The 12,633-nt window shown below is 40.4% G+C and overlaps 1 protein-coding gene across 1 annotated transcript in view; it reads right to left on the bottom strand.

The window, feature by feature from the left end:
- The window catches only part of GABRA4 (gamma-aminobutyric acid type A receptor subunit alpha4), a 66,638-nt gene extending 59,314 nt beyond the window's left edge, over positions 1-7,324 (bottom strand). The window contains exons 1-2 of the mRNA XM_019412874.2: positions 6,865-7,324; positions 6,334-6,452 (exon numbers count right to left, since the gene is read on the bottom strand). Coding sequence (XP_019268419.1) covers positions 6,334-6,452; positions 6,865-6,950 — 205 coding nt within the window. The 5' untranslated portion in view covers positions 6,951-7,324. The remainder of the gene's footprint in view (positions 1-6,333; positions 6,453-6,864) is intronic.
- Between the last annotated feature and the right edge of the window lie 5,309 nt (positions 7,325-12,633).

The raw sequence follows: 12,633 nt of genomic DNA, 5'->3' as shown, positions 1-12,633 counted from the left end.
GCAGCGACACTGATTTCCATGCTTAGCACTTTGGCACATAGAGTTCCTTCAACCCAAATGTGGCTTATGCTTTTACCTATACTTAGGATCACTGTTCAAATACCACCTTCTCAGGCACCTGGGTGGCTTAGTCGGTTAAGTGCCTGACTCTTGGTTTTGGCTCAGGTCATGATCTCATGGCTCCTAGGTTCAAGCCCCATGTGGGATTCTACACTGACAGCATAGGGCCTGCTTGGGATTCTCTCGCTCTCTCTCTGGCCCTCTCCTACTCATTCTCTCTCTCTCTCTCTCTCTCTCTCTCCCTCCCTCTCTCACAAAATAAATAAACTTTAAAAATCACCTTCTCAACGAAGTCTTTCTTACCAACTTTGTTAAAACTGCAACTCCTCCCTGCTTTATATTACTCCATAGCAGTTATCGACTTCTGACACTCTATATTTTATTTATTTCTGTTGTTCATTTTCTGTCCCTTTCACTAAAGTGTCAGCTCATGAAGGTAGGGAACTGCATCTCTTTTGTTCACTAATGCATTCCAGTGCCATCCTAGAATCATGCCTGGCACATATTATATGATTAGTAAGTAGTTAATGAAAAGTGAACCAAATGAAACATCTCCACGTGGCCAGACTTATCTTACTTACGTCTTGGAAGGTTTTGAAAAAGGTTTTTCTCATCCCTCCTTCCTAAGACATTCCATTCTCTTGACTTCTAGAAATTCACACTCTCCTAGTGCCCACCTACATATCACAGTCTCCTCTTTTACATCCTTCTCTGGCAATTCTGTTTTCTGCCTTTCCTCAACTGTTAATGCTCTTGGAGGCTTGGTTCAGGGCTCTTTGTGCCTTCATACTCTTCTTTAGCATCTATTCTCACAGTGTTATATGCTGGTGACTCTTGCATATCTCTAAACAAAACTCTTGTCTGATATCCAAACAAGTACAACCGCTAGGACTCCATATATGTATCCTAAACTCAACGTATCCACACATGATTTCTTGATTTCACGCCCATCTCTCTTCTTCCTCCCCACCTCCCTAATTTAAATAACACCATCCTCTGCCCATTTTCTCAAAATAAAAATCCAGGGGTCATTTTTTGATTCCTCCCTTTCCTTTACCACCCCTATGAAATCCAGCACCAATTAATAGTTCAATTATATTTCCAAAATGTATCTTAATTTTTTCCACTTAACTCCATTTTACTACATCTACATTTACTACAACCCACCACTAACTTCAGAGAACCTCCCATCCACCACCACACACACACACACACACACACACACACACACACACACACACACACACAAACCTTCTTCATTGGTCTCTTTGCTTCCAGTATTGCCCAACCTCTATATCCTTCCTTTTATTAAGCAGCAGTCAGAGGAATCATGATACAAAGTCACACCAAGTCGTTCATTCTCTCCACCTAAAAAACTCCAATGGCTTCCGGGTTCACTAAAAGAAAGATCTAAACTCTTTTACTAAAGGTCTTGCATGATCTGGTCTTTGTTTACCATCACAAGCTAGAACTGTGAGAATCTTCCTCTTGCTTTCTTACTACCTTCATGGAACTCCCTTTCCCGGACTCCCTTCATTGCCTATATCACACTAAATTCTTATCCACCTTAGGATCCTTAACCTTGCCTTTTTGTTCTATCTGAGAACAACTATTGCTTACCTTTTCCATATCTGTCACCCTTAGGTCTCAGCTTAAGAGACTTTCTTGACCACTGTGCTGAAATAGACCCCTTATCCAATTTATTCTCTATCTTAGCATGCTATTGGATTGTCCCATGGGGAGATCTTTAATTATTTAGTTGTTTCTCTGTAGTTTTATCTCTCTACTACACTGCTTAGCCATATAGCTCATGAGGGCCTGTGTCTGATTCAGAATTACATCTTTACAAGCTCACATTGTTCCTGATACATAGTGGTCTCAATAGGTATTGGTTCAACAAATGAATGCGTAAGTGGGTGTGACAAATCAAAAGAGAATAAAGCTTTATTTTTCTGTCACCCTGTGGATTTTAAGTGTTCTTTCGTCTATATACTTTCAAAAATATATTCTCTGTAGACTCAATAAAGCTAGCACAAGGTTAGTGTATTAATTTAATTTTCAGGTTAGGATATGCATCATGTGAAAACATTGCAAGAATATTTTTATTTCTATAGTAAAGATGTTCCAAATATACCAAAGTATATATACTTCTCCATATTTGCTTTCCCATTTTAAAATGTTATTAAAGCTTTAGAATAAAAGTTCTCATTTCACTCCTTTGAGGGAAATGTAGTTTTGCTTATTTTAATAACCTAATTAGAAACAAGAAGGTATGTTAATGAAAATTCCACTCTTGGTAAACAGAGGATGTTTTTAAAAAGCCTTAGAAATGGATGTCGCAATAGACCAGCTGCCTGGTGTATTAGTGGCCTTGTCTATGAGTAGTTTTAGGGTTCTTGAGCAATTCATTAGAACTTTTCTCAGCCTCCCCTCTAACATAGGGAGGATGCCCACCCTGCTTATCTCTGCTAATCTTATTAAGCATTATATGCAAAAAGGTTTTGGGGCACCCAGGAGGCTCAGCTGGTTAAGCGTGGGACCCTTGATTTTCACTGGGGTCATGATCTCACGTGAGTCTGAGCCCCACATCCGGATAGCGCTGACAGTGAGGAGCCTGCTTGGGATTATCTCTCCCTCTCTCTCTCTCTCTCTCTGTCTCTCCCTCTCTCTCTCTCTTTCTCAAAATAAATAAATAAACAAACTTAAACAAAATGATTCCAAACTATAGAGGACTCCACTAATGTGGAGTTCTACTATGTTGGTGAGCAACCTTGCAAAACTGACCTAATGGTCAGTTCCCATTTCAGGGAGTTTGTGCAAGAGGATCTAAGGCAACTGTCTCTAGTTGAAGCATTTATTATTCCAGACCATGTGCCTCAAAAGATTGAAATGCACAAAGGTAGCATAATCCGGCAGTAAAATGGAAGTGGGTAAGGGCTGACTTCCTAAACGATCTCCTGGTGGTTAGCTATGCATTTTTAAGACCACATGTAACAGTGTGGAAAGTGGCTAAGAGCACAGGGGACTGATTTTCTAGCTTCTTTGTGGAGAGCTTCACTTGTGAGCCACTTCTAAGCAGGTGCAAGCTACTTCAGGATGACGGCAGACTGATTTGTCAGAGGCCAAAAGAACTATACCCCTTCAGAAGTCCCAATCTGGCTTCTCTCACCATGCCTCCTTCCTTCTCTTCTCACCTTTTCCCCTTTTCTTCTCCAATGGGAGAACGTGGGAGACAAGGGAGAGGAGACCCTGGAGGGATGAAAAGAAGAGAACCATTTCAGTTCCTTTTACTTCCCGGTTGCAAGCTGTGCTGCTGAGTTAAAAATATGTAATTTAGTTTCCAAATCTATTCCAACCCCTGCCGGCCTACTGAGCAATCACAAACCATCCAATTTCAATTCAAATCTTTGCTTTTAGCTTTATTTTAAATGGAACACAGCTAAGTTGTATAAACAGATATAAAGTAAACGCTCTACAAAGAGCAGAAGTGGGATTAAAGGAACCAGGAAGTAAATCTGTATTTATAGCATACCGGTCAAAATCCGAATTGTTTTCATTTTATTTTTAAAATGCCAAACTTGCCACAAAGTACTGAAATGTCAAAGAAGGGACCAAACTTGCAGCACATCCAAGAGTCTGTGCTAAGTGTGAGTTTTCTTATTATTTTCAGCGATGCTTGTTTATAACATCCTGTAAACAGATTACACAGTTTTCTGCAGGTGAGAATTACTATCCCTCTGTCATGTTTGGAATGCTGTGAATTTACAGAGAATGACCCATTTCTAAAAAGATGAATCACATTTACCACAAATATTTATGAGCATAGCCCAAAAATTGTGTGACATAGTACATTTTTAATGATTAATCAACTGCTAACACTTGAAGTAACATGAATTCCACCTCTTCCCATAAAGCTATAAAAGTATCTCCAGGTGGGTAATGTACATCACCTAGCAGTGACAAGTAAGATGACTAATAATGCCCTTGAGACGTTTCAGCCATATTGCAGCTGGCCAAAATCCAGTAATGGCTCATGTTGACTGATTTCATTCATTTTATTGTCTATATAATATCATGGGAGAGGATAGCTGGTTCAAAAGGATTCATCCGCAACGGACACCTTCTTCTTTTTGAGTTATACTTGCATTATAACCAACGGGGGAGATACTATTGTAACTTTTGCCATTTAATAATAAAACCATACCATTTCAGTTGTAACTTTTCACTTTAATTTATGTGCAGGTACATCAAGTCTCCAATAAATATTTAAACTCCTGTGATTTTGTATTTCTGTTATTTTTCCCCCTCACTTCAAATGTCATGTTTAAAACTTTTACGGGCAGATAAACCCTCTTTTATTGAGACAATATAGTCTTTAATGGTATCACATTGTCTGAAATATTCTTGGCAAATTTTTTTCTTGGGGGGTGGGATATATAGTGATAACTTCCCCATCACTTGTGAAAGATCATGCGCTGGCAAATGATTCACTTCTGTAAGGAAGCCTCTTTCCAGATTTGCACGGAGGCAAATGCAGTGCGGAGCATCCTACTGCTGAGGCAATGTGAGGAGAACCTTTCATCCTTCTCATCCGTATTTGTCACTGTCAACACGCCAAAAAATCAATTAATACCCTCAATGGCCCCCTAGCACCTTCTCAATAAAATCCAGAAAAAAAGTTGGGGATCAGAAAGCCTGATTCCAGACAACCATTAATATGCTATGTGTCCCTGTAAAATCACTTTCCATTTCTAATCTTCAGTGTCCCCATTTGTCAAATGAGGAGAACCAGACTAGTCAGACTCCAAAGAATCATCCAGCTCCACTCTATCCGATTCTGTTTTACTTCTGATAATTCTTTCAAACCACAGACAGTGTCTAATTCTGTCTTCATTCCCAGGAATGTCCTACTCCCGTTCACTTTCTCTATTCTTTCATCATCCTATCTCTTATACACTCTCAGGAGGAAGCTTGAAGTCCCCTGTGCTGCTAACATCATGTGATGCTCACCACATAGCATCTGATATCATCTCCGTCTTGATGGGTTTATCTCTTATAAATATACAACCTGACCTGGGTTCACATCCTGCCCATGCCACTTATCAACTGTGAACTTGAACTGGTTACTTAGCCTCCCAAGCCTAAATTTCTTCATCTATAAAATGGGGATGGTAATAACTTACTCTCAGTAATGCCTATAAAATGCCTGGTGTATATGCCAATTCAAATAAATAAATAAATAAATAAATACAATATTAGTGCTTATTATTGTTACTCCTACTCCTACTCCTACTCCTACTAGAGGCTCTTTTAAGACACAGCCTAGGTCTTGATCCACTCATTTCCCAGTAGGCTCAGAGTAGTTGGAAAGAAGAGGGACTTGGTGGTCGGGTCCTGAACTGACACTTGGGGTGAAGTCATGTGTTCTCCCTGAACTGGACCCAGTGGGTGTCTGAGGTTAAGAATTGTATCTTCAGATTCTGTGAACACAGTGCCTAGCAAAATGCTTGCCACATAAATTCTCATTATATAAGCAAATGGAATATGAATATGAAAAGAAGCAACCGTAGGGTTAATGGATGCGCAGTAGGGTTAATTAGAGCTACTGTAAAATACTTAAGGAAGAAATAAAGCTGAAACACCTCTAACTCCAAAGTCTTGGAAGGGAAGTAAATGACCTCTCCCCAAATGAAGTAAAAATTGATCCTACTGTGTAAGAGAACAGTAAAGGACTGGGTTCTCTAGCAGAGCAGGCAGCTTCGTGCCCCAGATTCTTGTCCTAGGTAGAGCACGGTGGCGAGGTTTTGGCAGAGGAACAAATACCACGTGGGAGGACAAGGGACTTCGGATCAGTTGCCTCAAGTGCAACCAGCTCTGAGCGAAGCGGCCAGGTGCAGGGGAAGTCCGTTCTCAGGGCGCAGCGCAGCTGGGCAGCCGAGCCCCACGTTCCCGTTTTTGACTCTTTCTCTCCAACCTCCCCCACCCAGCAGTCAGGTCCCGGAAGGTAATTAGTGTGGGGGAGAGGCAAAGCTTCTGAGTCTGCAGGGAGATGGGAAAGTAAGGGTGGAGGCGGTCTTCTTGTCAGAGGTCTCATCAAGGTGGGGGGGCGGGGAGAGAGAGGAAGGGAGGGAGAGAGGGAGAGAGAGAGAGAGGGGAAGAGATTTTCCATTTTTGCACTCGAGGCATACCTAATGATATTCCCACAGACAGACAGACAGGCAGACCGAGAGAGGGACAGACAGGACACACTTGAGCGTTTGAAATCTTTCATACCCCCAAATCCAGGACGCAGCCTGTTGTCATAACCATCGAGTAAGCTGTCCAGGATGCGGGTAAAATTTTCCGGGCATAATTTCTCCTCCTTTTGGTTTTGTCCTGGGGATTCGTTTAAACTGCAAACGCAAAAAAAAAAAAAAAAAAAAAAAAAAAAAAAAAAAAAAAAAGAAAAAGAAAACGGCGTAAGGGGTTAAGAATCGATTACAGAACAGGTGGAAACAGGTTTATCTTCTAGGGAAAGAGACTTTTGCCCCAAGCTACAAGAGGCAGGTCTGAAGGATGGGGGGACAGAGAAGTGGTCGGGAAAGGCGCACCCTGAGCACACGCACCCCCAAACCCACACTCTTCTTGCACCCGGTGCCCCTTCTGCTCTCCGCGTCTACGCGGTCACAGAAAAGCCTAGCTTCGGTCCCTGACCTTACAGCGGAAACAGGAGGGTCTGGTGTGCCCTGGGAGGGGCGGCGGCCGGAGGGGGCTCGGAGCTGGCCACTTCTCCACCCTTGCCCCTCAGGACCCCAAAGAACTCACCAAGCCGCCAGGCAAAGGAAGTGCAGGAGGGCGAAACTGACCCGGGAGGACGTGGCGATCGCGGGTACCTTCTTGGCAGAAACCATCTTTGCAACATGCCATACTTTAAGCCTGTTCACGTTTCCAGGCTCTCAAGATGCCCTGAGCAGGGTGCGAGGCGAGGGCAGAGGCTCTCCGCGGCGTGCGCACACTCGCGCTCACACTCGCCCGCGCTCACACTCGCCCGCGCTCAGCCAGCCCGAGCCGCGGTGGGCGCGTGTGTGCACGCGGGCCAGGGGGAGGCGGAACCTGCCTTTCCTCGCCCCCTCCTTTTCTCGCTGAGCTCTCAATGTGTATGGAGAGCTATGTATACCGCTCAACACCCTTTCGTGCCCGCACCGTGGAGCCTCCGAGGTTAACCTCAGCGCGCTGGCACGGAAAGGCTGAGCGAGTTCTTCCCAACCTTGAACTCTGGATTTCCGCCCTTCCTGGCGTCCGCCGCCCCCAACCCTAAGTGGGTCCCCGCCCACAGCAGTGCCTAGCCTCCACTTTTCCCTCCCCCCCCCCCCACCCCCCGCTTCCTGCTGGGATTTGGATTTCACCAACGAAGCTCCTCTCTCAGGTTGTCTGAGGACCTGTTTTGTACCCATTTTCAAGGCTGAGGGGAAGGAGCGGGGGCATTAGGATGGCTGGGCGTGGGGACGGGAGACTGCGGTGAGCACAGGGGATCGAGGACGGACGGAAACAAACTTTGGGACTCTCCCCTTCAGGTGCTGGGGCGGAGTGGGGCGGCAAAGGAAAGAAGATTCTTCCTGGTGAGAGAGAGGGGTTGCAATTCACCGGGCACGCTCGCGCCAAACTTAGCAAGTGGACTTGAGCCTCATTCGGTTCGCAACGCGTTTGCCAAGCTGTTGCTGTGAACATAACACATTCTTTTACTACACTCGCTCCCACCTGGCACACACACGCTCAGCTCTGCTGCCCCATCCTTTGCTGGAGAGGAGAGGAGAGGTGAAGACGAAGGACGTCGGGTCAAAATCACTTTCACTTTTGGTGACACTTCCTGCTCTTTTCTTTCATGATAGAGCTCCCTGACTTCCTGCGGTTGACCGCTTTAGGGGGCAGGAAAGGATGGCTGTGGAGACGGTGAGGAGAGAGACAGAAGAAAGGCAAATGTGGTGGGGGGTGGGGGGGAGTGGGGGGGTGGGAGGGGCTCAGTAGACCTGTTTAAAACGTTAATTATCGGTTCCAAGGGGGAAAGGTGTCTTTCACATTAATAGTGATGCAAGTGGAAATTTGCATGTGATGGACCAATGACCTAAGTGATTTCCAAAAAGTTAGTTCCCTGGAAACTGTCACTACCAATATTTATATTCTGTTTAGAACTTTGATGGTTTGTTCAAATTTGGATGACTACTGGGCTGATTTGATATGAAAACAATAGGTTTTGTTTCAGTATCGTCATTAAATTTTTTCTTTGCAAAGGGGAAACCTATCTGACTGTCCAAAGTGCTTAATCGCAGAGGTATGTATTCCGTGATATTCTATATTGTTTCCTTCATGGAATTTATTATACTTCATCCTAATTCTGTCTGTGTCATTCTTCTCTAAAGACTCCTTGAGGGTCTGGGCTGGTAATTATGATTTATCTGTGGATATTTTTTCTCTTATTACAGTGCATACCACATAGTACAAGGACAACAAATATTTATTGAATGAACAATTAAACAAATTAATGAATTACCTACTCCCAGATCCATCCTAATTAATTTGGATGAAATTCAAACTTACTCTCATCGAAAAATGAAAATATTAGTGTACTCCCCATATATTCCATGAAAGCATTTGTTTCCACAGACTCTACACATAAAAACTTATAATACATCATATTATTATATCACGTTATATTATTTTTTCAATCTGAATGCTTTCTTATACTTTCAGAACAGAATTTTATTTTTTTCTTACAATATCCATTTGAAATATAGAGATAGATAGATATTGATATATACATATATATCAAAAAACAAATATAATGGCCTAATGGAGAAGAGGTTTCATATTGTTAAAGAAAAATTATCTTCAAAATTTCTTAAATATGTGAAATATTTCTTAAATATGTGAAACTAATATTTCTTAAATATGTGAAACTAATACCTTCAAAGGTATGAAAAGAAGATTTCCCCCTTCAGTGTAGCTACTTCCAATTATATTTTTGTTAACAGATGTATTTAAGATCAACTGAAGATAATAGCATAGATATATCATTTTATTTTATTTCATAGCCTTTCATTTATGCTGTCCTTTATATTACTTAAAGAAGTTATATGTTGGGTGTTACTGTCTGAATCTTTAAAAAATATTTTTTTGTCACTAGGAATTTTAAATTAACTCTAACATTAAAAAATTACAACTTACCAGAAGTTACAAATATCATTAAATATGCTATTATTTTTATATACATTTCTATCCATTCTGATTCAGATTGTGAGTGAACCCTGATTGCCTGTATATAACTGTACAGAAATATAAAGGTGTTAAAATTATACATATAAATTCCTTATTTAAAGTTAATAAAAGTCTTTCATTGCTATGCTTGATAGAATTTGAATTAGGTTCAATTACATAACCCCCAAACATCATTATGTTAAGCCAGCCACATATTATAAATTTACCATAAAGCTTTATCTCTGATATGGTAGAATACAAGTGAAATAGATTGCCCTAATGCTGAAGTCTTACTTCAGAGTTCACATACCTACGAAATGCCCTAAAAATTAATACAAAATTTTGTATTCACATAAGTATGTGCATTTTTCTTTGAGGCTCTTTATGACTTTCATCAGAGTTTCAAAAGCTATGGACAACGATAGTACAGACTAATGTTTTAAAATAAAAGATTAAATATATAATAGAACAATCAACCAAATAGGTGGAAAACATTTGTAACTAGTGTGTAGCAAACATCTCTATCCCATTTGATACCCTTATTCATGGCCAGTTTCCATAGACTGTTATGTAGATCTTGGGTCTCCATTGAAGGTACTCAGCTCCATTTACTGTCAATTTATCAAACATCCAATTAGCTTGGCACACAAAACTTTGGAGTGGTAATAAAATGAATTTGAAAGAATTCAACCCGTTTTTGTTTCCATTAATTGCCTCCCTTAATTTTATTTGTGTATATGTGTGTATGTTTTCAAAGTTTCCGAAAAAAAAATACTATTATCAAGTAACAGATTTTTTTCTATATCTAATAGTAATGATTAGGAAGGGAAATTCATGTGTTACCAATAATGCCCCAAGTTAAACTATTGTTAAATTTTCTGCCAAGTGTCTGTCTTATGATATATACATTAGGTTGTCGCCTTCTTCTTCTCCTTCTCCTCCTTCTCCTTCTCCTTCTCCTTCTCCTTCTCCTTCTCCTTCTCCTTCTCCTTCTCCTTCTCCTTCTTCTTCAACAACAGAAGTTAATTTTCTCACACTGAAGGCTAGAAGTCCAGGACCAAGGTGTCATCAAATTTGACTTCTTCTGAAGCCTCTCTTCTTGACTTGCAGATGGCCTCCTTCTCACTGTGTCTTCTCGTGGTCTTTTCTTTGTATTCAGGCACTCTGTGTTCAAATTTCTTTATAAAGACACCAGTCCTGTTGGATCAGGGTTCACCCTAAAACCTCATTTTAACTTAAAGGCCTTTAAAAAAATCCCTATTTCCAGATAAGGTCACATTCTGAGGCTCCAGAGGTTATGACTTTAACTTATGATTTGGGTGAGTGGGGGGACACAATTTAGTGCATAACCGTGGTGATCTTCCTTCAACTATATTTAAAACAAAATGAAAATAATATACATATAGTGAGTTTTAAAATTCATTAAGCCATAAAGGCAATTTGGACATTCTTATACGAATAGTAATAATTATGATGATAATAATCTTTATTATAATAATAGCAATTATCCTTTATTAAGTACCTAATTTCATTCAAATCTTCAGAACAAATATTTATGGTTAGGTATTATTATTCTCATGTTATGAATAAACTGAAGCTTAAACATGCTGAGTAATTTGTTTATGGTGAGCCAAATCAATGGAAAGATCAAGATTTTATTCTTTGTCCCTGGAAGACTAGCTGGATAAAATGTAATTTTGTTGTTCTTGTTGTTTAATTTGACATAGACATATATTTTGAAATGATTACTACAATAATGTTAGTTAGGCCATCCATCATCTCACAGTTATTTTTTATATGTGTGGTGAGAACATTTAAGATCTAGTCTCTTAGCAAATTTCAAGTACACAATACAGAATTGTTAACTATGTACAACAATGTTAACTAAGTACGTCACTACGCTTTACTAGATCCCTAGGACTTATTCATCTTATAAACAGTTGAAAGTTCATACCCTTTGGTCAATATCACCCCATTTCCCCTATCTGCAGTCCCAACCACCTGTTTTCTCTGAGTTCATGCAGCATTTGTCTTTCTCAATCTGTGTTGTTTTATTTCCAGAGCGATACCGGACTAATACAACCAAATTGGAAAGCGATTTGGCAATAGTTGAAGTTGAACATGAATATGCCCTATGATCAAGCCATCTCCTGCCTGTTTTATAGTCCATAGAAGTTCTCAAACATTGCAAGGAGGCAACTGAAAAATAGTACATTGTTTGTAATTGTGGGGAAATAGCAACAAAATAAAAGTCCTTTGATGGGAAAATGGACACACTGCATTATGGTATAAACAGAGTACTATAAGGTAATTAAAATTAAGAAAACCAGGTATAGGAGAAAAATAAGATAAGTAAAATAAGCAAGTGACAGAATAATACCTTCAGTAAAATATCATTCATACAAAATTTAAAACATGAAAAATAACATTGTACATTGTTTATGGGTATGTATGTAGTGATAGAGAACCCACATGAAAAAAGAAACATCAAATTAAAGGCAATGGATATCTACGGAGAGGAAGAAAGGGGACTAGAATAGAGAGAGGAAATTGACTACTTCAATTATTTAAGTATTGGAGCAAATATGAAAAAATCTTAAATATTGACAGATGTGGTGGTAGGGACTTGAGTGTTCATTATATTACTTTTTTCATTGTCCTGATCATCTATTGCTGTATAACAAACCATTGCAAACCTTGCTGGCTTAAAACAGCAATTTATAATGATCTCTCAGTATTCCTGGTTTGACCGCTCTCATCCGGTGGTTCTCCCTGGAGATGCCTCAGGGAGATGCCTGTTGCAGTTACATGGTAGCTGGCGCTGTAGTCACCGGAAGGTTTGACTGAGCTGGCCACTGAAGACAGCTTATTACTTCACATGACTGGCACCTTCACTGGGACATCTGGAACAGTTGGAGGGCTGGATCTCTCTCTCTCTCTCTCTCTCTCTCTCTCTCTCTCTCTTTCTTTCTCTGGCCTCCCACTTAATTAGCTTGGATTCCTGACAACATGAAGCTGGCTTCTCCAAAATAAACATTTCCAGAGTTGGGCTGAAACTGTAAGACTTCTTAAGAATAAGCCCCGGAAGTTACAGAGTACCACAACTACTGCATTCTACTGGTCAAATCAAGACGGGAACAAACCACATCTGTGCAGAGGAGATGCACAAGGAAATCGCTGGGAGGTATGGTTTTTGGGTGGCCATCTTTGAAGACTAGCCACCATATGTACTTTTCTGTATGCTTGAAATAGTTCATAGAAAAATGAATAACATTTTATAGGAGTTGTATGATAGTTAATTTTATGTGTCAACTTGACTTGGCCACATTACCCAAATATTAA

The sequence above is a fragment of the Panthera pardus genome, unplaced genomic scaffold (assembly GCF_024362965.1).
Source record: "Panthera pardus isolate Hobbes unplaced genomic scaffold, ASM2436296v1 HiC_scaffold_13, whole genome shotgun sequence".
Classification (NCBI taxonomy): domain Eukaryota; kingdom Metazoa; phylum Chordata; class Mammalia; order Carnivora; family Felidae; genus Panthera; species Panthera pardus.
The sequence above is the reverse complement of the archived record's forward strand: the minus strand, read 5'-3'. Positions and strand labels throughout refer to the sequence as shown.